This window comes from Zootoca vivipara, chromosome 16 (genome assembly GCF_963506605.1).
Source record: "Zootoca vivipara chromosome 16, rZooViv1.1, whole genome shotgun sequence".
Taxonomy (NCBI): Eukaryota; Metazoa; Chordata; class Lepidosauria; order Squamata; family Lacertidae; genus Zootoca; species Zootoca vivipara.
Window position 1 is genome coordinate 4,156,321 of NC_083291.1, and position 27,641 is coordinate 4,183,961.

The following is a 27,641-nucleotide window of genomic DNA, read 5'->3' on the forward strand; positions in this document are numbered from 1 at the left end:
ATACTTCTCAGTTATTTGTTAAACAAATGTCTCTTATTTAAAAAAAAATCACAACTATTATTTACATCAGGCACAATAATAATAATAATAATAATAATAATAATAATAATAATAATAATAAATTATTTATACCCTGCCCATCTGGCTGGTTTCCCCAGCCACTCTGGGCGGCTTCCAACAGAAGTATTAAAATACAATAATTTATTAAACATTAAAAGCTTCCCTAAACAGGGCTGCCTTCAGATGTCCTCTAAAAGTCTGGTAGTTGTTTTTCTCTTTGACATCTGGTGGGAGGGCGTTCCACAGGGTGGGTGCCACTACCAAGAAGGCCCTCTGCCTGGTTCCCTGTAACTTGGCTTCTCGCAGTGAGGGAACCGCCAGAAGGCCCTTGGCACTGGATAAAAGGATGGTGATGAAGTGACAACAAATGTTATGGAGCACAAAGCTGGAGAAAAAGCATATATTATACCTCAGGCATAGGCAAACTCGGCCCTTCAGGTGTTTTGGGACTATAACTCCCATCATCCCTGACCACTGGTCCTGTTAGCTAGGAATGATGGGAGTTGTAGTCCCAAAACATCTGGAGGGCCGAGTTTGCCTATGCCTGATTTACATTGTGGCCTACGGTGTTGCAATATAGTCATAAAAACCAAAATTGGTGATTGCCTGTTGTTGAAGGATACCTATGTTCTTGTACTTTCAGCTTTAAAGTTATAGGGAAATTAGCACCCCACTTCTAACCATTGTAAATGGAACTTGCCCCCTTTTTGCTCTGGGAACCTTCCTGGGATTGCAGGATTGGGGTGTTAAGTGGACCTAAGGCAACAATTCCCAAAGAGAACAGCTCATGCCAAAACTGATTGAACTCATAGGAGTGCTCAGTCGCCCAAAGGGAGAGACAGGGCACAGTGCCTCTTCAGGACTCACTGCACTTGATGGTCTTTCTTAGTAAATGATAAATTCGGCCACATTACATTGGATGTAATTTGCATCATTCGCTTATGCCTAATACAGTATATAGATGCAGCAGATTTATCTGCCACGAGAAGTTCCCAGAATAGTGATTTGTGCCCAAGCACAGAGGGTGGCTTTTTAAAAAGCATTTCATTCTCACTCAGACTAAAAGTATGCTTCAGATACAACATTTTGGGAACACTGATTGGGATGTTGACAATGCTAGCTACCTGGGAAAGTGGGATGGACGCATTTTAATTTTCTGTCTCACCTTACACTATAACTGCAGGCTGTCTCTGACTCCATCCAACCCCCTTGACTTTATACAAAAGCAAGTTGTAAGATTATTGCATGTCCATACAATAAAAACATAGCTGAAATGCGTTAGAAGTACACATTGGTACTGTGCTTTTCACTAGGACGCCGGGTGATGGAAGAGAACAGGAGAAGACGAAGTGCTCCGCCTCTGAAAATGAGTGAATGCAGCCTAATTTTTGTAAAGTACATATTAAAGAGGATTATAAGGGTTTGCATTTTAAAACTAGATCGCTGAAAGTTTAAAATAATTTTATAAGCATAGTATTTTAATGTGTACAATTTTTGTGGAGTTGTGAAGAGAATCTCTTTTAACGTTTGTTTTTAAATATTTAAAATCCTGATAGCATTTGGCTCAGTATTAACAGGTAATACTCACTTCATATATAAAGACCAAGTTGATTTAGAGACTGAACAGTGCTTGTATGTTTTGGATTAGTACAGTAGCATATGTTTACCTGACTACTATATGTTCACTTTTTAATGACAGGAAAATAACATTCTTTTAGAATTGCCAAATTGCTCCACTTGTATAAATCTATTTTCTTCATGTTGTCTGTGCATAGTTTTCAGAGTTGTTGTTTGCCAAAGTGTCTGTTCACTGTGTTTTGTAAGAAGCCAAGAGCATTTTGTAGGAGCTAAAATGTTACGTACGAGTATATCCAGTCAGTCCTTTATAAAGAAGTTGGTTTTGTTCTCGAAAGCTAATTGTGCCAATTTAATATGCTCTGACTTTCTGTGGTATGCTTTTGGTATTGTAGATATCTTACTAAGGAAACTCAAGTGTTTCCATTGGAATTATTGATGCACATTTGTCGCAAACACTGTCTTGAAGCATTTTGTTTAAAAAAATAAAGTTTATGCAGAAAAGGCAGCTCTGTATATTTTAATGAGAAATCTTCCCTTTAGTACAGAGTCAGAGAGACTGCTTACTCAGTGAAAGAGGCTAATTTACCTATTTAGCTGGTTCTTCATCTTTCATAGACTGCTATTCAAAAGGAGCCTTCAGAGGCACACATTCCTTTGCTTCGTAGCCAAGGTAAGGATTTGAACATGGTCTTTCCGGCCTCTGTGAGACATTCTAACTCCTACCTCTCATTTGGCATTTCCTTTCACAAAACTTAATATTACTGAAATAGTTCTGTATATCAGACAGTTAAAAAAACTTGATAGGAAAAGAATACATGGTGCAAGCATGTAAAATTACAAATCAGAATTCATATATATATATATATATATATATATATATATATATATATATATTTAAATTTTATAAAAAGAAAGGAATAACATCCATATAATTATACATTATGTAGAAGTTGGAAACACTGTGAGAAGGAATCAAAGCTTTAGGGTTTAACAAATATCAGAACTTTGTGGTGCCTGTAACCTTGGATATATTTCATCAATGCATTCTGAACAAGATTATATCCTGTAATGATATACATTCATACCTTGGATCTCAAACGCCTTGGCTCCCGAACAATCAATTGTTCTGGTTTGCACAAAGTGATTGTTCTGGTTTGCAAACATTCTTTTGGAACCCAGATGTCTGACAGGGCTTCTGCAGCTTCCAATTGACTGCTGGAGCTTCCTGCAGCCGATCAGAAGCTGCATTTGGTTTTCGAACGTTTTGGAAGTTGAACGGACTTCCGGAATGGATTCCGTTCGACTTCCAAGGTACAACTGTATTCTAATATTGCTTCTGAGACAGCAGGTGGCACCGTTACATTATAAGAAGTCTGTGCTTCAAAATACACACCCAGTGCCTTGAAATAGCAGCCATTTAAAGTACTCTAATAATTAGAATTTCAAAAAAAAAGCTTGATTGCAGGTCAGGTTTTGTCTTCTCATCTCTAGTCGATTGCAGACGGTTTACTTGTCTCAGTACTCCATGGGTCTTGATGGATTCTAGGTTAGCCTCCATTTGTATAGACCCCAGTCCGTAATTGCATTGCTTATGGAACCATGGATCCTGGATTTTATGCATAATAGACTAGTGAAAAATATCCAGCGGCACTTTCTAACCTAGTTTTTCCAAGGATGACTGTTCTAGCCCTGTTATCTCTGTCTATATTCCTCACACCTTTCTTCCATTCACTACATATTATGCTGCCATGGCCACCCAACTTCTATGTATGGAAGAGCAACAGTGCTCAAAGAAGAGGTCTGTTAGTGTCACAATTTCTCCTCCAGACACACTCCAAAACTAAGCAAACCTGGCTGTTGCAAAAACCATGCAGGAGAATGCTTGAGGGAGAAAATCAACAGGTGCAGGAGGGACTAAGCACCCCTTACTGCCCACTGAACCTCTCTGCAAATGCCCACCCCTGTAGTGACTAAAATTTGCACGTCCTACAATCTCAGAACGACCAAATTTTTCATCAAACCCCTTTTATCTTTCAATGTTACCTGTTAAAACTGAATTTACCTGTTACTTTCAGCGATATATTCTGCTTAATAGTCTGCATTTTTGGCGATTCTGCACCTCTGCAAAAAGCAACTACTGTATGTAGTAGAATGTTACAGGAGGAAGAATAAACATTACCACTTAACATTTCCATGGAAGCGTATCTGCAGCTAGGTGTAAAAATGCATAAACAATTACTACCTAAAGCTGAAGGCCGAATGAGTACTTCCATTGGCCTGGAAGAGAGATTTGTTATCTATTTCAGATGACCAGCATACGCGGAATAAATGGTGAAAACTAGAATCATAGAACTGTGGAGTTTGAAGGGGTTACCCCAAGTGTCAACTAGTCCCCCGCACAGCAGGAATCTCAACACACCGTCCCCCATCCAATTTGACACCATGCATGTCTTCACAGAGCTCTGAGATTATATAGCTCTTTGTGTATATATAGACTGATTTGTAGTTGGGGGGGGGGCAAGCAGAGGACACTCAGCCATGATTATGAACAGCCATAGTTGTCAGGTGGAAAGAGAAAACTAAACTGACAGTTCTTGATGAACCCAGAATTTTTTCTTTTTTAAAGGTGCTATTCCCCCACTATATGGGCTTTTGATTTTGTGACTACTTAAGTGGTCATTAAACAAATAGCCAAAACTAGTACCCAGCTGGTGTGAGAGAAATTTAATTAGAACCTGACAGCTGGGTCCAATACCAGGTTTGACCCGGAGGACTCGTTCAAAAGAAAATACTAAATGAAAAACAGGCCCAGCTGTCCTGCAGAAGCTCCAGGGATTCATGGAATTAAGGGAGCAATGTTTTTTCCTGCAATTTATCATTCATTGTGTAAACTCAACACAGCACTGAAGGTCACTGTATTTGGGGTGCAACAGGTGCAGCAATAAAATACAATTTCAGTAACATACCCCTTTTGCCTTTAGGTGATGGAATGGTCCAATGGGAGGGATTCTTGCTCAGCATTCTAATACGACGATTTACAAAACCTTTTCCAGGTTTCTGATTTGAGAGGCAACTTGACTGGACTCGAGGGGAAGAGGCTCAAAATGTAACTTGAAAAAAGAGGCACTGCGCATACTTTTGTAAACCAAGAAATCTTTAATGAAAAATATGTTCAAAAAAGATGTAGGTTCCTCCAGGTTGAGTAATAATTCTAATTGTAACCACCAGCTGAAAAGGACAACGGCCGCTGTTTTTAAGGCTGTTCCAGCAGCTACGGAAGCACATCACGACACAGCGCCTGTTGCCTTCCTTCTTGACAAAGCCTTAGTTAAAAATCCCTGGATCAACATAGGGATAAGCAAGGAACTCTCCTAATTTTTTGCCATCGGCATCGTAGTGCAGCATTTGGAAGCAGACATCACAGAAGAAACAGGGGTCTTCTGGAGCAAGGCTGTCGTCGTTGGTCACCCATCTGTAGGTTCCAAGACAAAAAAAAAGGGTTAACAGGCAATCTGTAATACAAGCACGAAACCCAGGTTACTGCCACTCCCCGAAATTAAATTATGCCCCCAAAATTAATAAAAGAGCTCCTGAACAGCCAACATAGCTGAGTTAAGGACAAGAAATTAAGGTAGTACCTTCTAGATGCAGAAGGTACAATTGCAAAATTTATAAAAACTGAACCTGTTAAGTCTTTTGCACTAGTTATTCATGGCACTCGTAACTTAACTTGAAAACGGAGCTTTAGCTGATGCAGATTTCTTTCTGCTGCTCAAGGTGGTGATTATAAGGAGGGCTCTTAAATATATAACTCAATAAACAGAAGTTTTAATTCCTTGATTGCCTGCAAATTTTGAAGCAGGGGTCCCAAAGGGCTGAAGTGCCAGCCCCATTGACTTTGCCCACAACTCATACCCCTTCCCACTAAGGTGCAGAATTTTCAGCTGCTGGATGTGGTAAGTACACAGCACTTTTTGTAAACTGCAGCTAGCTAGAGAGCGGAGCCACTGCTCCACATGTATGAAACAAACAACTTGGCATATGTATGTATCCTGTATTAGAGGCACTAGAGCAAATAGCTAATAAATGCAAAAAAGAGAGAAAAGATAATGGTTTCTTTTATTCGTTCTGGCACTATCAGAAGCCTGTAGCAGTTGTCAGTGGTATTAAATGAAATGAGCAAAACCTTTAAAGAGTGCCATGATCGAAACCTTGTGCCTCAAGGTGAAATGTACTTCTGACCACTTACCTTGCTGTGTACATCTTGCACACAAAGCATTTCTTGGTCCAAAGCCAGTGTTTCTTGGTTAACAAGGGATAGAGGCTCTTGTCGAGGCAGTCATCCCGGTGAATAAGTCTTGTACAGAGAAAGACAGTGTTAAGGGCCGACTTAGAACACAAACACTCCATTGGTAACTATTGTCTCCTACCCATCTTCTTTCTTAGTGCAGACTGACTCCAGCTACAAAAGCTGAGGCTGTTGAACAGATTCTCGGGCTGGAGTATTGTTCACAGGAGGTTGAGAGAGCTGGTATTATTATTGTATCTTTAGTTTCTATCTTACGATTTACGTGGAAATTGTTTCCATTTGGTTGTGTACTTTTTGATGCGTTTTATTTATTGTTTATGACTTCGGTTATGTTTGTAATTACGGTATGTAAACCTTGTCATGTTGGAAGCCGCCTTGAGCATAGTTTCAACTATGGAAAGGCAGCATACAAATAAAATGATGATGGTGATGAAGTGACAACAAATGTTACGGAGCACAAAGCTGGAGAAAAAGCATATATTATACCTCAGGCATGGGCAAACCTGGCCCTCCAGATGTTTTGGGACTACAAATCCCATCATCCCTAGCTAACAGGACCAGTGGTCAAGGATGGTGGGAGTTGTAGTCCCAAAACATCTGGAGGGCCACGTTTGCCTATGCCTGTTATAGCCGCTCCTGAAAGTTAGCATCCAAAAACAAAGCAATGAAAAGGTGGCTCAATTGTATATGCTATTCTGCTGTTGATTTAGTTTAGGAAATGTTCTTTAGTATGTGAAGCAACCTAGAAGCCAATTCCTCGCTTTTCATGAGATAATCGTAAGAAAAACATTGTCCAGTAGCACCTTACCGTGTTTCTCATATTATAAGTCATGTCTTATATTAATTTTTTCCTGAAAAAAACACAGCATGGCTTATTTTCAAGGGATGTCTTATTTTTTAATTAAGTACCGGTACCGGTATCTGTACAGACCACAGACCTGCTCCCACCGGGTCTTCGCGCGCGGCAGGCAGAGGCTGCAGCCGGGTCCTGGGGCCGCACGCGCGGAAGGCAGAAGCTGCAGCCGGGTCCTGGGGCCGCGCGCGCGGCAGGCAGAGGCTGCAGCCGGGTCCTGGGGCCGCGCGCGCGGCAGGCAGAGGCTGCAGCCGGGTCCTGGGGCCGCGCGCGCGGCAGGCAGAGGCTGCAGCCGGGTCCTGGGGCCGCGCGCGCGGCAGGCAGAGGCTGCAGCCGGGTCCTGGGGCCGCGCGCGCGGCAGGCAGAGGCTGCAGCCGGGTCCTGGGGCCGCGCGCGCGGCAGGCAGAGGCTGCAGCCGGGTCCTGGGGCCGCGCGCGCGGCAGGCAGAGGCTGCAGCCGGGTCCTGGGGCCGCGCGCGCGGCAGGCAGAGGCTGCAGCCGGGTCCTGGGGCCGCGCGCGCGGCAGGCAGAGGCTGCAGCCGGGTCCTGGGGCTGCGCGCGCGGAAGGCAGAAGCTGCAGCCGGGTCCTGGGGCTGCGCGCGCTGAGGCTGCAGCCGGGTCCCGGGTGTCCGCGCGCAAAGGCTACAGCCGGGTTCTGGGGCTGCACACGCTGCGCGCTGAGGCTGCAGCCAGGTCTCGGGGGTTAACGCGGCAGCAGCAACCCTTCTTTGCCACAGACCTTCTTCCACCACGGCTTATTTTCGAGGTATGCCTTATATTTTTCCACCTCAGGAAAATCCTGCCATGCCTTATTTTGTAGGGATGCCTTAAAATATGAGAAACACAGTAGAGACCAACTAAGTTTGTTCTTGGTATAAGCTTTCGTGTGCATGCACACTTCTTCAGATACTGAAAGCTTTTTATATATATTTCGACTGTGTCGGACCAACATGGCTACCTACCTGAATCTAGAATCATCATAATGCACCACAGTTCAAGAAGGATACTGACAAGCTGGAACGTGTCCAGAAGAGGGCAACCAAAATGGTCCAAGGCCTGGAAACGATGCCTTATGAGGAACGGCTTAGGGAGCTGGGTATGTTTAGCCTGGAGAAGAGAAGGTTAAGGGGTGATATGATAGCCATGTTCAAATATATGAAAGGATGTCATATAGAGGAGGGAGAAAGGTTGTTTTCTGCTGCTCCAGAGAAGCGGACACGGAGCAATGGATTCAAACTACAAGAAAGAAGATTCCACCTAAACATTAGGAAGAACTTCCTGACAGTAAGAGCTGTTCGGCAGTGGAATTTGCTGCCAGGGAGTGTGGTGGAGTCTCCTTCTTTGGAGGTCTTTAAGCAGAGGCTTGACAGGCATATGTCAAGAATGCTTTGATGGTGTTTCCTGCTTGGCAGGGGGTTGGACTGGATGGCCCTTGGGGTCTCTTCCAACTCTATGATTCTATGATAATAATTTATTATTTGTACCCTGCCCATCTGACTGGGTTGCTCATGTCCTACCTACAGAGTTTCCCAACTGATCAGATGTCTTCACCTGCTGCCGGGCTCCCCTCACATCCAGCTGAATTCCTTTGCTCCCCCTGACAGAAGGCCCTCACTGATCCATATTGGGTTTGTAAAGACGGCTGCACCCCCACAGCCTCATCAACCCCACCTTGATGTGTGAAGAAGGAAAGGCAGCTGCTTTGTTCTAATTGTTAGTTGTCTGTATGTGGTTTAAAGATGGGAGTCAGAGGTGTCCTGGCCTGTTATTCCTTCTAACAGCAAACAGGCGGCGAGTGCCGACAAAAGATGCACCAAAACAAATGGAAGGTATCAACAGCCCCGTGGGATTCCCAAGGTTTGTAGAAGTACAAATATACATTTTTAAAAGTAGCTTTCCCCCCCCCCCCCAAAAAAAAAGAAAAGGAGTGGAGAGGAGAGCCCAACAAGGACTGGGCATAGTGAGGAAGTCCATGACTGTGGTGTTGGGAGAAGAGCAGAGCTGGAAGCTTTAACTGGAGCAGTTAAAGGAGCTGGGTATGTTTAGCTTGGAAAAGAGGAGACGTAGAGGAGATAGGATGGCCATCGTCAAATATCTCAAGGGCTGTCACATGAAAAGAAGGAACAAAGTTTTCTCCTGCTCCGGAGGATAGGACTTGAACCCATGGCTTCATGTTACAAGAAAGGAGATTCCAACTAAATATTGGGAAGTACTTTCTGATGGTAAGAGCTGTTGGACGGTGGAACGGTCTCCCTTGGGAGGTGGTGGACTCTCCTTCCTTGGAGCTTTATAAGCAGAGCTTGGATGGCCACCTGTCAGGGATGCTTTAGCTGAGATTCCAGCAGTGCAGGGGGTTGGACTAGATGACCCTTGGGGGTCCCTTCCAACTCTGCAATCCTATGATTCGATGAGGATATACTGCAATATTTTGTTGCAGGTTCCATTACGTCTGTTCCGATGGCCCATGATGGATTAATAGCCCAATCCAGGCATAGGCAAACTCCGGCCCTCCAGATGTTTTGGGACTACAATTCCCATCTTCCCTGACCACTGGTCCTGTTAGCTAGGGATGATGGGAATTGTAGTCCCAAGCACCTGGAGGGCCGGAGTTGGCCTATGCCTGGTCCAATGTATGGATTACCACTGGCACGCAACAGCAGCCTATACGCCAGAATCTGTGCAACGCCAACAACTGGAATACATGTGTATGGGATAATTATTGTGGAAGATTATTCTGATTCCGAGGAGATAATAGTCTGACGTGGTCAGCTCCTCCTGTCTATCTCTTCCTGGCTCTGTTTATCTATGTGTATTACCTCCCTATCCCATCCTTTGTGAAATGTCTTTGATAGTTGCCTTTGATGTGTGGTCTGGTGGCAAATGGCTAAAAACATGCACTGACCAGTTGGTGTGTTTGATGTAGGGCAGGGTGGCTCATAGCCGAGCCAGCATCTATAAAATACCTAGTTTTTAATATTTTAGGTGGGAGTTGGCGCGCAGGCTGTGAAAAAAGAAGGCTGCCTGGGGGTCACTTCACCACATCTTCAGGACTTCCCTGTGGCAGACTGAGGTGCTTGCTTGGCAATGTATATATACTGTAAGCTAAGGAATATTAAGAAGGGAGTCCCTAGCTGAAAGTGTTTCAGAGGCCCGGGAAATGAACGGGGATTTACCTGATATCTGTGATGATGACAATGTGCTCACAGTCTCCTTGGTGACAGTAAAGGTAGGGGAAACCTATTTTGATGTTCAAGTCATTAAATGTGAAGTCTTCCATTTTAGCGGCCTGAAGATTCTCATAGCCTCTTTCACGAGATTCTGCCCACTCAATGATGGTCCTGAAAATCGCGAGAAGCCAGTAATACTTCCGTTACATCAATGATACAATGCTGTCGGTGACAGAAACCATTTCTCTTAAGATACAAGGCAGGGCAAGTTCCCAGGATCCTTCCGCATTCTAAATAAGCCGAAAACCATGAAAACAACACACCGGTTAGGCAGAGGGGTATGTGCACATATTTATTAATAATGGCAGTTTTGTTGTCTTAGGGACAGACTCTGTATGACAAACCGAAGGCCCTTTGGGTCCCATCTCATTCCAAGAGTCCGTTAAATTTTCCCCACTGCAATATATTCTTGTGCTTTCAGAAACTGCTCGGGATGAATTCAGAGAGGCACTTGCTGATGTGCCTGGGTGATTTTATAAATAATATCGGAGCCAGACACGGGAAGGGGGGAACACTTACAGGGGAGAGTGGCGGAAAGAAGAAGGCTGCTGTTTAATCCTTCTCCTGTCTGCTGATTGCTCCCTATAGATGTCCTCTTCTGGGGTTAGGAAAGGCAACCTCAAAGCAGGATGGAGCAGACAGGATCCTACCGGGCAAGCGCCCCCATTGCTTCCTTTCCCAGGTCTGTTGCATCATTGGTCAGGATGACATCTTGTTCTGGCTTAGCTTGGAAGCGTTCCAATTCCTGGCATCCTGGCGTTCCAACCCCCATCGTTCTGCCCGGACACTGAGGTCCAGACTTCTGGCGGTTCCCTCGTTGCGAGAAGCCAAGTAGCAGGGAACCAGGCAGAGGGCCTACTTGGTGGTGGCGCCCGCCCTGTGGAACGCCCTCCAATCAGATGTCAAAGAGAAAAACAGCTACCAGTATTTTTAGAAGACACCTGAAGGCAGCCCTGCTTAAAGGTAAAGGGACCCCTGACCATTAGGTCCAGTCGTGACCGACTCTGGGGTTGCAGCGCTCATCTCGCTTTATTGGCCAAGGGAGCCAGCGTACAGCTTCCGGGTCATGTGGCCAACATGTCTAAGCCACTTCTGGCAAACCAGAGCAGTGCACGGAAACGCCGTTTACCTTCCTGCCGGAGCGGTACCTATTTATCTACTTGCACTTGGAGGTGCTTTCGAACTGCTAGGTTGGCAAGGAGCAGGGACCGAGCAACGGGAGCTCACCCCGTCGCAGGGATTCGAACCGCCAACCTTCTGATCAGCAAGCCCTAGGCTCTGTGGTTTAACCCACAGCGCCACCCATGTCCTGTTTAGGGACGCTTTTAATGTTTAATAGATTATTTTATTTCATTTTTCTGTTGGAAGCCGCCCAGAGTGGCTGGGGAAACCCAGCCAGATGGACAGGGTATAAATAAATTATTATTATTATTATTATTATTATTATAATTTATTATTATTATTACAAGCGGCGGCTAACTTGCGGAAGAGGAATTCTGGGCCCTTGAGAACGGGATCTACATATGGAAATGGAAATGCTTTACCTGCTTAAGTCCCTGCACTCAGGATACCTTCTGTCGTCGTAAAAAACGCCTTCAAAATAGAAGAAGGCAGACTTGTAAAGTTCCTGGGGGAAAGGGAGAAATACAAAGAGAGAACAGGAAAAAGTATTAGCTCGGCAACCAGCTGACCTCAAATACCACATCCTTTTGTATATTCTCAAATACCATTTAAGCGCATCATCTGAGCTGGGGGTGGGGAACCTGTGTTTTTCCTCAGGTTTTTGGACTCCCAAGTCCTATCGGCACCATTCAGCATCGCCCGTGGTCAGCAGGGATAGGAGCTGGAAGTCCAACTATAATTGGAGGATCGCAGGCTCCTCGTCACAGCAATACCTTCTACAGCTCAAGTTGCAACCGCACTTTTAAAATATACTTTCTGTGTTATAGAATCATAGAGTTGGAAGAGAGCACAAGGGCCATCCAGTCCAACCCCCTGCCAAGCAGGAAACGCCATCAAAGCATTCTTGACATATGCCTGTCAAGCCTCTGCTTAAAGACCTCCAAAGAAGGAGACTCCACCACACTCCTTTGCAGCCAATTCCATTGCCAAACAGCTCTTACTGTCAGGAAGTTCTTCCTAATGTTTAGGTGGAATCTTCTTTCTTGTAGCTTGAATCCATTGCTCCGTGCCCGCTTCTCTAGAGCAGCAGAAAACAACCTTTCTCCCTCCTCTATATGACATCCTTTTATATATTTGAACATGGCTATCATATCACCCCTTAACCTTCTCTTCTCCAGGCTAAACATACCCAGCTCCCTAAGCCGTTCCTCATAAGGCATCGTTTCCAGGCCTTGGACCATTTTGGTTGCCCTCTTCTGGACACATTCCAGTTTGTCAGTATCCTTCTTGAACTGTGGTGCCCAGAACTGGACACAGTACTCCAGGTGAGGTCTGACCAGAGCAGAATACAGTGGTACTATTACTTCCCTTGATCTAGATGCTATACTCCTATTGATGCAGCCCATAATTGCATTGGCTTTTTTAGCTGCTGCATCACATTGTTGACTCATGTCAAGTTTGTGGTCTACCAAGACTCCTAGATCCTTTTCACATGTACTGCTCTCAAGCCAGGTGTCACCCATCCTGTATTTGTGCCTTTCATTTTTTTTGCCCAAGTGTAGTACTTTACATTTCTCCTTGTTAAAATTCATCTTGTTTTATTAGGCCCTTTCTAACTGTTCATTAAGATTATGCTGGCATTGTTGGCAACTGCCCCACAATTATTTGCCTCCTCTTCCTCAGGAGAGCCACCCAAGGGCAAGGCCGAGCATCCCTGGCAACAAAGGATCCTGGAACGCCCGTACCTTCCTGAAAAGTTCTAAGGAGTTTCTCTGTGGTTCCCACTATTCATCATAAAGTAGGCCTTTGTATAAGTAAAACTAGCTTCGTTGTCAAATTATTTTGGAATCAACACGAAAACCACACTCTTTCCAAAGCAATCAGTTTTCCATTCACTGTGACTATCAGCCTCCAAAGCCTGTGAAATCTTGCAGTGGCTGGAGAAACACTCAAACTAACCATTAACGTTCACTGTTGATACTGAAAGTCAACGCTCTAGACCAGAGCTGTTCCCATTTTTCTCCTTCACATACAATGGAGCTATTTTGAAAGCAAAGGGTGAAGAAATCCAATGAGAGGAAGCCACAAATGATTGAAAACGTTGTACCCTTTCCACCGTGACTGGCAGCAAATGAACACTCAGAAGGAAAGCTTAGAAAATGCGTCAACTAAGAAAATTTAATTTGCCTCAAGAAGTGTTGATCCAATTCTACAGAGGTACCATTGAAACTGTTCTCTGCAATTCTATTACTGCCTGGCATGGCACAGCCTCCAAGATGGACAAGAAAAGGCTCCAACAAGCAGTAAGAATTGCAGAAAGGGTAACTGATGTTAGTTTGCCTTCAGTAGAGACACTTTATGCTGTCCGAGCTAGGAAGAGAGCAGAGGGAATTGTCGCAGATCCTTTGCGTCCCGGTCATAATGTTTGATTTACTTTCATCTGGACGTCGCTACAGGACTCTATACACAAAAACGGCTAGGCGCAGGAACAGTTTTTTCCCTTGTGCCATCCAATTGTTAAATTCGTAGTTGTGTAGCGGAAGGGGAGGCCAGTTATGGGTGGGGTTCCTTTGCTGTGCTGTTGTATTGTGAGTGGAACAGTGTTTGTATAAGGTACTAGTTACAGGTAGGTAGCTGTGTTGGTCTGACGTAGTCGAAACAAAATTGAAAAATTCCTTCCAGTAGCACCTTAGAGTGTGCATGCACACGAAAGCTCATACCAATGACAAACTTAGTTGGTCTCTTAAGGTGCTGCTGGAAAGAAATTTTTTATTTTGTATAAGGTACGTTTACATTGCAATGTAGTCGAAGCAAAATTCCAAGTATGTTTGGTAAATAATTCTATTCTATTCTGTTCTATTCTATTCAAGTTCATCAGGATCAGCCACATACATGCTTGTTAAGATGGGGGCTAAAAGATTAGCAACTGCTAGAAGATTTCAACTGATGTTTAGTCTTGCCATATGTCATAGTACTGTAGAAGTAGTACGTAAGATAATGAAAATTTTCCTACCTTGCTGATGTTTTCTGGGGCCTGATCAGGATTATTGCTGAACTCCCCGCCAATCTGAAAGTCACTGACACAGGAAATGGAGTCTCTCAGCTCTGTAAGTTTCTGACTGCCTAGAACCAACATGGTCTGATAGGGCTTGCGCAGCTTATGCTATAAAGGATACAAAGAACAAGGATGAGCTAAAAATTTAGCATTTGTGGCACTGTTGTTGCTACAGGATACCTAAGTCTGCACCCGGCATTAATGTTCCAGCCTAAGTAAAAATAAACAAAGGGTGATCTCCTCTAAACTTACGCAGCAAGGCACTTATCCAAACCTTAGGCTTTAGACTGGGCTTTTACTGGCTAAGTAGGTTGAGGTCCAGCTTATCTTTTCCAAACTAACTTATTTGACATAGACTTTTACTTTAAGGAAACCAGGTAAACTCTGCCAAAGCAGCTCCACTTTCTTGCAAGATGTGCTCCAAGGGGAGTTTGACTTCACTACTGAACGATGTCAAGCCACCCAACAAGGACATGAAAATAAGTAAAAGAAGCCACCAACCTTCTGTAATATAACAGGGTAGAAAATATTCAGGGTTAAAAGCAGCTGACCCTCCTTGACTAAGTTTTCTGGATCCTTTGGCGTCTTTCCAATTGCTTGGGACTCCTGGCAAAGCAATACATTAGAATATTATTCTAAAGCTTGCTGAATGCTCGCAAAGCAACTGAAGTTCAATAAACACACACACACACAAATGAGTTTATAATCACTGAGCACAATGCTAGTCATATTTGGCATAGGCCCATTGAAGTCAATAGGCATAACTAACTTTGTTTCATTGATTTCTGAATAAAGGTCCATATAGTTAAAGCTATGGTTTTCCCAGTAGTGATGTATGGAAGTGAGAGCTGGACCATAAAGAAGGCTGATCGCCGAAGAATTGATGCTTTTGAATTATGGTGCTGGAGAAGACTCTTGAGAGTCCCATGGACTGCAAGAAGATCAAACCTATCCATTCTGAAGGAAATCAGCCCCGAGTGCTCACTGGAAGGACAGATCGTGAAGCTGAGGCTCCAATACTTTGGCCACCTCATGAGAAGGGAAGACTCCCTGGAAAAGACACTGATGTTGGGAAAGATTGAGGGTGCTAGGAGAAGGGGACGACAGAGGACGAGATGGCTGGACAGTGTTCTTGAAGCTACGAACATAAGTTTGACCAAACTGGAAGGCAGGAGTCACGAAGTCCATGGGGTCACGAAGAGTCGGACACGACTAAACGACAAGAACGGAAGCCTAACGGTGGAAGGGCACCGGCGGTGAGAGGCCTCACGACTAAATGACAACAACAAATGTCTAAACAACAACAACAACCAGGGGCGGCTCGCCCATTGGCCCTAGTGGCGTGGGGTGCCAGGGCGCTGGGGCACTGAGGGGCGCCCCAGCAAGTGGGGGAGCTGCGCGGCGGCCTCCCTTTCCCTCCTAGACGCCCGCCAGCCACACCACTCGGGGGAGAGAGGTAAACGAGCGGAGCAGGGGCACTAGGACCCTGTTCCGCTCTGCAGTACTGGGGTCATCCCTCACCCCGGCGCTGCGTTTCATTGGTAGAGGTGACGCCACATGGCAGCAGCTCTACCAATGAAACGCAGCGTAGAGGCGATGGCGGGCCGGTCCCCGGTGTTTGTTTGTTTTTTTAAGAGGGGGCGGCGCCCGAGGGATCCCTGCACCAGGGCGCCCGGTGAGCTTAAGACGCTACTGACAACAACATTCTGAATTTAACCTAGTTGGGATACAACCCCATTTACCTTGCTAGCTTTAGAGTTGGCCCATCTTGTTTTGGCAGAGTCCCCCTGAATTTTACTTACAGCTATCTATAAAGAGAGGTGGAGTCAAAGCATCGGGATTAGGAGACGTTCAGACTAGAAAAGGATTACCAGAAGGATGTTCCGAAGCCATGGCCAATGAATGAACACCTCTGTTGGAGCAAATGGAAGGACCATCTGGTCTAGTAACCCGTGTCCCATTGTGGCCAACTAGATGCCTATGGGAAGCCCGCAAGCAAGACATGAATGCAATAGTTATTCCACAGCAACGGCCTCCGACCCTGGAAGTATAAACAGCCATCATGGCTGGTAGTGAATTACAGCCTTATCCTCCTAGATTCAGGTAGGTAGTTGTGTGATATCTGAAGAAGTGTGCATGCACACGAAAGCTTATACCCAGAACAAACTTAGTTGGTCTCTAAGATGCCACTGAACAATTTTTTAATTTTTTTTTTAGCCTTATCCTCCATGAATTTATCAAAGCGCCTTCGAAATCTGTCTCAGTTGGTGACCATTGCCACACTTTGTGGCAGCAAAGACAAGGTTCAGCTGTGCTATGTGTAGAGGTTGTTCCTTAAATCATGCAAAGGATTGCAAAGTTCGTGTCCTTAGCCAACAGTGCACTCAACAATGGGGAGAGAGAGAGAACACGTAAAGATAAAAAGAAAAGGTAAAGGACCCCTGGACGGTTAAGTCCAGTCAAAGGCAACTATCTTATGGGGTTGCAACGCTCATCTCGCTTTCAGGCTGTCCATAAATGATCAAACTCTGGCTCTGCTTTTTTTTTTAAAAAAAAAAAAAGCACTTGCAATGGTTTCTAGTACCCGGCACAATACTATCAACTCCCTTCTTTCCAAATAGTTTTTATTGAAAACCAAACATATTACTTCACCCACAAGTCTGCATCAATTATTACAACACCATCGCCCTAAACAAGGCAGAATGAAGCAATATCACAAAGTGTACATGCCCATCATCTTCAAATTATAAAAGGCTCGGCCTGTGAGAGAATGGGGAAGTTTGCTAACAGGAGAGCTTCAAGCCCTAGTGGCGGGAGTGGCAGAACTCAAAGCGATACTGAGAATATCTCTAATCTCACGTGGCAATCAACCTGGATAGATGAGGCACAGGGAGCGGCAATTCATCTCCATGCTTTCCGTGCTGTCCTGGCCATTACATATCAGAAAAAAAGGACCAGTGTTGAAGCAATCATTCTTCAACATCAACTTCGTTGGACTGGTCATGTTGTGCGGATGCCTGATGATCGTCTTCCAAAGCAACTACTCTATTCCGAACTTAAAAATGGAAAGCGTAATGCTGGTAGTCAATAAGTGTGGTTTAAAGACTGTCAAGGCAAATCTTTAAAAATGTAGTATAAACACTGACAACTGGGAAACACTGGCCTGCGAGCGCTCCAATTAATTGGAGAACAGCCTTTACCAAAGGTGTTGTGGGCTTTGAAGAGACTGGAACTCAGGACGCAAGAGAGAAATGTGCTAAGAGGAAGGCACGCATGTGCTAAGAGGAAGGCACACCGTGATCAACTCCTGCCCAGAAACGTATGTCCCCACTGTGGAAGGATGTGTGGATCCAGAACTGGCCTCCACAGTCACTTACGGGCTCATTGTTAAAACTGTGTTTATGGAAGATAATCTTACTCGGCTACGAGTGACTGCCAAAGAAGAATCAGAAATGTCATTCTTGGCTAAGTCAAATAAAAAATGCAAAAAAATAAGGGAGGGCAGGCTTTGTTTCTTGTGTCAGTGCTCTACCAAAGACATGGTAAGAGAAAAGAAAAAAAAACCTGGTTAGTCACTCCTGTGTAGGGTAGGTGACCTCTCTTAGGACCAAACTCTGCCACCACTGGCCTTGGGCTCCATTTTCAGCACAACAATCCATGCCCCCCCCCACAGATGTAGCAAGTGTTCCCCACATGCACACAGCCTGAAAAAAGACCTTCGCTTATGATATGTCGCCATTATTCTACGTGAGTTTGTCCGGTCAGCTTGAGCGTGTTGGGTGGGCGACGGAGAGGTGAGAGAAGCCTTACCATCTCGTAAATAAACGTTTCCTGTCTGCATGCCCGATCGACAGTGATTGTCTCTTTTCGCCTCGCCAGAGCCTTCTGTCTAATCCTATGGAACAAGGGAAGAAAAGGGGGATGGAGAACGACGTACCCACAAGACTCAGTATATTATTCGAGATCCTTTGGTGCAGCAACAGTTAAAAGAGCAGGGCTCAAAAATCACGTTGGAACTCCGGTACTTTGGATGACAACGCAATCTCATTTATCTAGAAGTCTGAAGCAGGGGGGGGTTGGACTTTTTTTCCGTCAGAGGCCCATATTCCTTCCTGGACAGCCTTCCACTGGTGGGTGGGAAAGTAAATGTGACTCTTACCAATGTATAGTGAGCCATATTCTAGCCCTGCAAAAGCCAGAGGCTTCTTTCTGTACACACCATCCAGGCATGCAAGAGGCATTGACGCCCTTCACGGACACATGCCAGCCAAACAAAAGCACTCCAGGAGCTTGGGGTGAAGATGTGGCCTTGAGAGAATCCCGAGGGCCAGATTATGTGGTCAAGAGGGCTGCATTTGGCCCCCAGGGTCTGAGGTTCCTCACCTGTCAGGCTTCTGGAATTCAGCTTCCTCCCCTGCCCCCCCCTTTGGCCGTAGAGAAGTAGGACAAAGCGAAAAATAGTCCCTTACCATTTAAAGAGTCTTTGATGAACACAGCGAAAGAACAAAGCAGCCATTCTCGGAAGGATGGTGTTCCCAATTAAGGTTTCCAGCCACTTCCCCCCTAGTCACCCCTATCCCTTCCGTCTTGCAACCTGATCTCGCAACCACCGTGCTTTTTGTGTAGCCACCTTATCTGCTCTATGAGACCCATAGGCGCTAGGGGTGCGGGACACCCGGGCGCCGGGCTCTCAGGGGCGCCAGGCCGAGAGTCCGGGGAAGAGCCCGCCCGTCGGTTGGCATGCCGTGGTGGGCTCTTCTGCTGCGGATGGCTCTGCACCGCGAGTTCAGGAGTGACCGAGCCTGCGAGACGCTGAGGCGGCCGGCCAGATCCGCCCTCCTGCGCGCCTGGAACTGGGCAACTGGGGAGGGTCTTTGCACCCTGGCGCTGCATATGCTTAAGACAGTCCTGTAGGTGACTTTGGACTGATAGGTTGGACATTTTCAAGCGAGAGAGAGTCTGTTAGCCCACCATTCCTCATCAGAGCAGTCCTCCTCAGCCTGTTCTCTGACATCACCCCTAGTTTAAGCAATCTCCCCCCCCCCAAAAAAAAATAAGCTGAGGAGGGGGCGGGAGGAGCTAAGACGTCAGACAGAACCTCTCCCTGTTAAACGTCTGGCACCTACTGAATACTTTTTATATATATTCCAGCAGGCATGTTTAATTGAAATCTGAGTTTAACAGATTTATTTATTTTTTGCCTTTTTCTGTATTGCCTTTCTTGTACACCACTTAAGGGGCAACGGTGGTTAATCCCACCTGGCAGAGGAAGCCGCATTTGGTCATTCAATAAAGTTGAGTGTTTCTCAACAGTTAGGAACGGAGGCAAAACACTCAGCCCCCCCCCCCAAAGTGAGGCTTTGACATCCTCCGTCCCAAACAGGAGCCTGCAAATTGCTGGCTGGCGTTTCAAAGCATCCTCCGAAAGCAACTGTCGTCAGAGAATTAAAATAAAAAACAAATAACCAGAAAGTCTTCTATAAGCACCCACAACTCCTTGAGCGCAGCTAACTAGGCGTCGCAGATCCCCGCCCAGATAAGTCATTAAACTGGTTCAGAGTGGACAGCCAACATATTTGTTGCTGTGTATTTCCTTAGGAAAGTTAATGAAGCATTCTAAACAGGAACATTTAACTCCCGAGTCTATGAAAGCTCTGTGAGCCTGGTTACTCAGCGCTACATCAGTCCGGACTAGAAGATTTAGGGGGGCAAGGAGATGTTGCTGTCATTCATAGAAGTCCGTTCTCTCTGAGCAAAGTGGTCTCTCGTGTGATGCTCCCTGGAGGAACTCAGGTCCTGGGCAACTTTGACATCCATGCTGAGGATATCTGAGGAGACTACCCTCCAGCTGTCTCGGACCACAACTTCCAGGCCAATCGTCAGGAATAAGGGAAGCTACAGCCCAAAGCCCGAGGGTTCCACATTGGGGGAAGGCAGAGCATGGGCAAGCACATGGGGCGATAAGCAAGTCACAGTTATGATATGATGCGAATGCTCAGTCTCACAGCTGCATTTTGGACTAACTGCAGTTTCTGAACTTCAAAGGCACCCAGAATCATAACTACAGATTGCTGTAATTACCATAAAATGGCAATTTTCTCCAAATTTTAGTTCTGGGCTTTTCGCACGCTCCGTAACCCAGATGGCCTAGTTTATCTTGATGTTACGTGATGTACTCAACTTCAAGCTATCACTTCCTGAAATGCACAATGCTCAGAACGTCCCCTTTTTAAGATGAGACCCGAAGGGACAGGACAGGGTCGGCACTTTGAAAGCTGGTCCCAAATTGACTGGGTTTACTTCTAGATAGAGGGACCTAAAAGAGAGGTATTCGAATCAATTTTCTCATAACACTACTGACATACAGGCGGCAATCATTTTGCGTGTGTCCAATTGATAGAGGGGAAATTGCCTAACAACACTTTTCAAAGTGCATTTGCTTGGAGCGGAAGCTCAGACCAATTGCAGTACTTTGTGAATCCTATAAAATGTTGTTAACTGTTTAGCTTAATCTTTTTAATCTGTTTTGTTAATAGTGTTTTATAGGCGGTTGTTATTTTAAGGGAGATTTGTAATTGTTCTACAGATGGTTTGTTACTGTTTTACGGACTATTTGTTAATTATTCCATAGGATTTATGCCGCATTTTCGATGTTCTATTATATATTAATAATAATAATAATTTATTATTTATACTCCACCCATCTGGCTGGGTTTCCCCAGCCACTCTGGGCGGCTTCCAACAGAAATATTAAAATACACTAATTTCTTAAAGATTAAAAGCTTCCCTAAACAGGGCTGCCTTCAGATGTCCTCTAAAAGTCTGGTAGTTGGTTTTCTTTTTGACATCTGGTGGGAGGGCGTTCCACAGGGCGGGTGCCACTACCGAGAAGGCCCTCTGCCTGGTTCCCTGTAACTTGGCTTCTCGCAGCAAGGGAACCGCCAGAAGGCCCTCGGCACTGGACCTCAGTGTCCGGGCAGAGCAATGGAGGTGGAGACGCTCCTTCAGGTATACTGGACCGAGGCCGTTTAGGGCTTTCAAGGTCAGCACCAACACTTTGAATTGTGCTCGGAAACGTACTGGGAGCCAATGTAGGTCTTTCAGGACCGGTGTTATGTGGTCTCGGCGGCCGCTCCCAGTCACCAGTCTAGCTGCCGCATTCTGGATTAATTGTATTTTCCGGGTCACCTTCAAAGGTAGCCCCACATAGAGCGCATTGCAGTAGTCCAAGCGAGAGATAATTAGAGCATGCACCACTCTGGCGAGACAGTGTTTTTGTTAATTGTTTGTTTCCATGGCTTTGCGATTCATGCAAATGAAAAGCGGCATAGAGATAAAATAAATCGAATCAAACTTCAAACACTGTTTTTCAACACATTCCAAACGCTTTTATGCGGATATGCAAGGCCTACTTAAGGCCATTAAAAGTAAGCACGCAGATTTGAGAATGCCTCCAACACACTTCCTCTCCATCAACTCCAGAGCTGACATATATTTAAGAGCAAAAAAGAGGACAGCCCAAGCCTCTTTCCCTGGCTCGGGCTGGCAGCGGCCACGACATGCAGAGCTGCCCGAGCCCAACCAACTAACAAACAAATAAATAAATAAATGCACACACACACACCCCAAAATCCGACATTTCCTTTAAAATGCAAAAAAAAAAACCCCAATGGGCCGGTTACCCCCCCCCAAAACAGAACATGCAGGAATGCGGCAGCTAGACTGGTGACTGGGAGCGGCCGCTGAGACCACATAACACCGGTCCTGAAAGACCTACAATGGCTCCCATTACATTTCCGAGCACAATTCAAAGTGTTGGTGCTGACCTTGAAAGCCCTAAACGGCCTCAGTCCAATATACCTGAAGGAGCATCTCCACCCTCATCGTCCGGCCAGGACACTGAGATCCAGCTCCGAGGTGGTTTCCTCCCTGCTTCTTGCCAGGTTACAGGGAACCAGGCAGAAGGCCTTCTCGGTGGCGGCGCCCACCCTGTGGAACGCCCTCCCATCAGATGTCAAGGAAATAAGCAACTATCTGACTTTTAGAAGACATCTATAGGCAGCCCTGTTTAGGGAAGTTTTTTAACGTCTGATGTTTTATTGTGTTTTAAATATTTTGTTGGGAGCTGCCCAGAGTGGCTGGGGAAACCCAGCCAGATGGGTGGGTTACAAATAATAAATTATTATTATTTCCCAGATGTATGGCAACCCTGATCAACTCAGAGCTGTGCAACATCCAACACATGTTTTCTTTGGAGAGCACTAGCCTTGTGCAAAAGTCTAGGGAGGACAAACTCAGAAACAAGAGCTATGGGAAGGGAGAAGAAAAACAGGGCGAGCAAGGGCAACAGGCAGTGCAAAAGGAGGTGTGGGCGAGGAAAAGGAGAGAGAGAGAGAGACAGACAGAGGAAAAAGAAAGTGTTCTACTTTTAGGAGGTGTGGGGATCCTCCCCCCCCCAATATTGTTGAGCTGCCATTCTCACCATTCCTTGCCATTGTCCATGCCTGCTAGGGTTGATGGGACTTGAATTAGTTCAGCAACATCTGGGGGAGGGCTAGAAGTTTCCCCCACCTGCACTAGAGGGTGGAAAAGAGAAAAAGGAGGTTCCGTGGGGTGCAGAGGGATCTGGGCGTGGGGAACAAGAAAAAGGGGAGCGACAGATGGAACGATGTAGTAAATAAATAATAATCATTACACGGGAGAAGGGGAAAAGAGGGGATTTGAGAAAAGGGAAAAGAGAAACAGGTAATAGATATCTAGGTGCATCACCTGTTGTGGAGTAAATAATGTATCCTTTTTCCCCTACAAATTTTAAAACATTCCTATTCACACACACAGTTAAAAGCCGCCATGGCATCTTCTCCAGACATTTGCTAAAAGAACGCCCTAAACAAAACTTGTTCGCAGCATTAGTATAGTTACCAGAATTTTTCAGGATTGTGACTGCAATAAAATTCAGTATTACCTAAGAGTTATTAAGCTGGTGTCTTCGGGTATAACTTCTGTGTCTTCTTTCCCAGAACTCTTTAGTGCATCAATTCTAGAAGAGAAACAGAAAAAATAAAAATCCCAGGTCTATTTCCATATAAAAAGTAATCATGAAAAAAACACAAGAAGAGCTAGTCTTCAAGAAATAACTATTTGTGGGCTAGGATGGAAGTAAACACAGACAACTGCAAACAAAATGTTTTCAGGGCCAGATGTTCGATTCCTGTCTCTACTCCAGACTTTGTATCTTGCAAACAGACATTTCATTTGGGCTACAAGCAGAACTACAGCCTAGTTATCACTACAACTCCAATGAACCCCGCTTGGTATTACAGTGCTTGCCATTCCAAAGAGTGGAAATGTTCTTGCCGCGTCGTGCCTATCGGCATAATCTGGAGGTTTGGAAAGACGGGGGACAACTTCCTGGACAAAGTTGGTGGACCCCACATGCCAGTAAGATGCTGACCATCTTCCATACAGGCATCAAAACACTAAAATTTAGCCCCGTTTATGATGCATTCCTAGAAACAAGAGAGGACTGGCCTAGGGGGTGAGGATAAGTATGTTCTGATTGGACCAAGAAGGGCAACGAGGAGCTTTTTCTAAGAAAAGCCAAGTGGTGTTCTTAGAAGATGTCTTTCTTAAATAAGTGTGCAATCCATGACAGATCCGCTGAAATACTCTAAACAATTTGTTTAATTCGCTGGAGAGGACATTCGTACAAGACGAATTTAATTCGTTCCGCGAGTCAATTCGTTTTGCGAATCGCGGTTTCCCATAGGAATGCATTGAAATTTCTTTTTTTTTTTTGCCCATAGGAACGCATTAATTAAATTTCAATGCATTCCTATGGGAAACCGCGATTCGCAAGACTAATTTTTCGCAAAACGAATTCATCTGATGAGTTCACCATCAGATAGTAAGACGCATTCGTCTTGTGAAAAATTCGTCTTGCAGGGCATTCGTCTTGCAAGGTACCACTGTATTAGAATCTCCTTCGAGACTGGAAACAAATGCTGGATTCATAAAGCAGCTACGATTTTGCACCAGTGGGAACGAAAGCTTGCAACCGGCACCGTGTCTAGATTTGGGGAGCGCTTCGGTCCAGATGCCCTCTTCCCTTTTGACACTGCCCATTCACTCGCTTCTCCTTCTGGACCCAAAGTGCATCCGCTTCTCACGAGGAGAGCATGAGCTACGAGAAGGCTCCCACTTGCCTCTCCTTGCAAACCAGCCCCAAACCTGGGAGCAGAGAGGAGCGCAAAGCCAGGCGCACCACTGTGTTGCCTGGCCCTCCTGTCCTTGCACCGAGGTCCACATGGCCCCACCACATGTTCCAAACTCGGGTATTATGCACAAAAATAATCTCTCTTCTTTTTTGGGGGGTGGAGAAACTTCAAAATGCCTGGGTAGAGAGTAGGCACCAATAACATTGTAATGCAGCAAGTCCACCACTCGTTGCACGGGCCAGAGGTACGGATCGGGCACCCCTTCCCTGCCTAGGTTGCTGTAACAGGCAGCTGACTGCTCCCTCCAACGCCCTCTCCGTTCAAATTCAGCTGCAGAGAGCAGGACAGTTCAAGGCCAACAAGCTGCGTGGTCGAGGTTTTAAAGGGACGCAGGTGGCGCTGTGGTCTAAACCACTGAGCCTATGGCTTGCTGATCAGAAGGTCGGTGGTTCGAATCCCTGTGACGGGGTGAGCTCCTGTTGCTCGGTCCCAGCTCCTGCCAACCAAGCAGTTCGAAAGCACGTCAAAGTGCAAGTAGATAAATAGGTACCACTCCGGAAGGAAGGGAAACAGCGTTTCCGTGTGCTGCTCTGGTTCGCCAGAAGCGGCTCTGTCATGCTGGCCACATGACCTGTAAGCAATACGCCGGCTCCCTCGGCCAATAATGTGAGATGAGCACGCAACCCCAGAGTCGTCCACGACTGGACCTAATGGTCAGGGGTCCCTTTACCTTTTATGAAATAAAACCCACAGTAAAGGAGAGACAGAGAGGAGAAGCATGTGTTGCTAAGGATAAGGGGAAATCACCCACTGCCTAGTCACAACAGCAGCCAAGGCCGCCATTAATTTGGACACCTCCATGGCAAGCAGACATTCAGCCTACCTGCAGCCTCTCTAGCCTTTTGCATTGCCTATCTCTGTGGGCCTGACCCAAGCTTCTGGCTTTAGGCTTGCAATTAGGGTTGCCACCTGTCCTGTATAATACAGGATTGTCCCGTATTTCAGTGCAAAATGCCAAGTCCTGTAGCATTGGTAGTTTTGTCCTGTATTTCAGGTTCTCTCTCTCTCTCTCTTTCTCTCTGTGCCAAGTTAGGGATCCTCTCCAAACGCGTGTGTCAGAAAGGGTGTGTGCAAGGTCATGTGTTTAAGCTCTTGATAGCCAAGCACAGGCAGATTTGCATATTTTTGTGTTTGTGTTTGTTTTTGTGTGTGTGTGTAAAAAAGAGACAATTTGCAGAGGGGCCAGAAAGAGTATTCAAGGAGGACTGGGAAATGTTTGTAGAATATGTGTGAAGAATCACTGTAAAACGTTAGCAGGATAAGAGTAAATTCAGCGGCATAAATCCCGCAGAGATAAAATGAGAGAGAGGGGTTATGGAAGGACTAGAATATGCAGTAGCAATGGATAGTTGTGGGGGGTAGGGAGGTGGGAAGGAAGCCAATGTTTACTCAATGTATTGTTTTTATGAATGTGAAATAACTGTAACAGCGAAAACCATAAATAAAATTTTGAAGATTCCAGAGGGGGCCATCCTGTTAGGCTGCAATAGATTGTAATGGATTGCTTTGATGTCACTGGGGGGGGGGGTGCCCCCCAACCGCCCTGCATTTTGCTAGTACCAAGGCAGCCACCCTATTGCAGGGGGTTGGGCTCTGGGCCGGATTTAGGTTTGATGAGGCCCTAAGCTACTGAAGGTAATGGGGCCCTTTATATGTCCAGCTGTCCTTTGTCAACAACAAATTGTCTCTGTTTTTTGTGTTGGATAAATGCTATATGGCAATTTATGGCCCTAATAGGTATCTAAAGCCATTTGCACATCACAAAATAATAATAATAATAATAATAATAATAATAATAATAATAATAATAATAATATCTTTATTACGGTCATAGACCAGCAAAAAAGAAAAAGAAAACCAATAATACATAAAATAGATAGTTCTTGAGTATCATCTTTGAACAATACTGTTTCATAATCCTATTTTAAATTAAAATTAGGTTAAAATTTAATGAGGGATAGTTCCCTTTAACTATTATCCGCTGAGAATTAATAGGCGGCTTTATCATTGTTATTGATTGATGTCACGGCGTGTCTTAGTCTTGACGCATAGTAACAGAATTTAGCTACATTCTTAGCATCACAAAATATGTATTTTATCAAAGGAACTGTTGAACTGAAATACAATTATTAAGAAGAACGTAGTGTTTTTTATCTTATATTTTGGAAATGTACATCCAGTATTTTTTTCCCTTTAATCTTTTTGGCGGAAGAGAGTGGAGCCCTAAGCTAGAGCTTGTTTAGCTTATACGTAAGCCCGGAACTGGTTGGTCTGGATGACCCTTGGTGGTCCCTGCATTTCGCCAGAACAAAGGTGGCAACCCTAGCTGCCTGCGACCCTGTTTTGGAAAGCCAGCGAGACTTCTCTCTGCAAGCAAGGGGGTTCAGCGGGGTTTGGGGAGGCTACGCGCGCCCTAGAGTCCTGCCATCTCCATGCGGGGTGAAGGGTGGGCCGAGGAGCTTTGCAGCGCAGCTGTTGGGGGGGCTGGAGCCCCGGACCCGGCAGCCCCACCTGCACACGGCCCTCAGCTCGGCCGCGACCTCCGGCGTGCAGCCCAGCTCTTGCACCAGCGCCGCATCCTCCTCGTCCGCCGGCGCCTCGGGCTGCAGGGAGAGCTCCGCCTCGCGCAGCCGCTCCTTCCAGAGATCCCCGAAGGTTCCCACGTGCAAAAGACGCGTGTTCAGCTCCGGCGTCTCGTACTCGGGGATGTCGCTCCGGGAAGCGGATCCGTTGCTGCTGCTGCTGCTGCGTCCAGCCATCTTTGCAGCGGCAAGCAGGAAATGGAGAGAGAGGCCCGAGGAATTTTAAAAAAAAAAAGTCGTAAAGCAAGAACGCGGTGGCTTGTGGGATTTGTAGTTTCTGATTCTTCCGGGGCCTCCCAAAAATAAATACAGTAAATGCATGCACGGATGTTGGCTGCTTTTGCACGCCTCTCGCTTGCTTTTGCGGTGAAATGCAACGGCGGCCAGCTCGCCGAGATCGCATTCCTGCCATAAGGAAATTTGAAATGTGTTTTAATGTAAGCGTAAAGGCGCACCCAGATTCCAGTGCGCACATTTACGGTTTTGAACTAGGGGAGGTTGGGTGTTTTTTTTCCCCAGGAGGTGGGGAGCTTGCCATTGTTTAATTCTAATTTGTATTCTGTTTTATATCCATTTAGG

General features: G+C 45.6%; 1 protein-coding gene across 1 annotated transcript; it reads right to left on the reverse strand.

The window, feature by feature from the left end:
* Positions 1–4,774: 4,774 nt before the first annotated feature.
* SNAPC3 (small nuclear RNA activating complex polypeptide 3) lies at positions 4,775–27,266 on the reverse strand. Its single transcript, XM_035140851.2, has 9 exons — positions 26,992–27,266; positions 23,169–23,243; positions 18,014–18,098; positions 14,705–14,809; positions 14,162–14,311; positions 11,571–11,653; positions 9,973–10,137; positions 5,888–5,995; positions 4,775–5,110 (listed from the first exon to the last, which is right to left on the reverse strand). The coding sequence occupies exons 1-9, from the start codon at positions 27,237–27,239 to the stop codon at positions 4,963–4,965; spliced, it is 1,167 nt and encodes a 388-aa protein (XP_034996742.1). The 5' UTR covers positions 27,240–27,266; the 3' UTR covers positions 4,775–4,962.
* Positions 27,267–27,641: the final 375 nt, after the last annotated feature.

Excerpts from the sequence above, each read along its gene's own strand:
- SNAPC3 (XM_035140851.2), bottom strand. The coding sequence starts at position 27,239 with ATGGCTGGACGCAGCAGCAGCAGCAGCAACGGATCCGCTTCCCGGAGC. Across the intron at positions 14,810-18,013 it reads AAACGTTTATTTACGAGATG|GAGTCCCAAGCAATTGGAAA; the intron begins GTAAGGCTTCTC and ends TTGCTTTGCCAG. Across the intron at positions 14,312-14,704 it reads ACCCTGTTATATTACAGAAG|CATAAGCTGCGCAAGCCCTA; the intron begins GTTGGTGGCTTC and ends TATCCTTTATAG.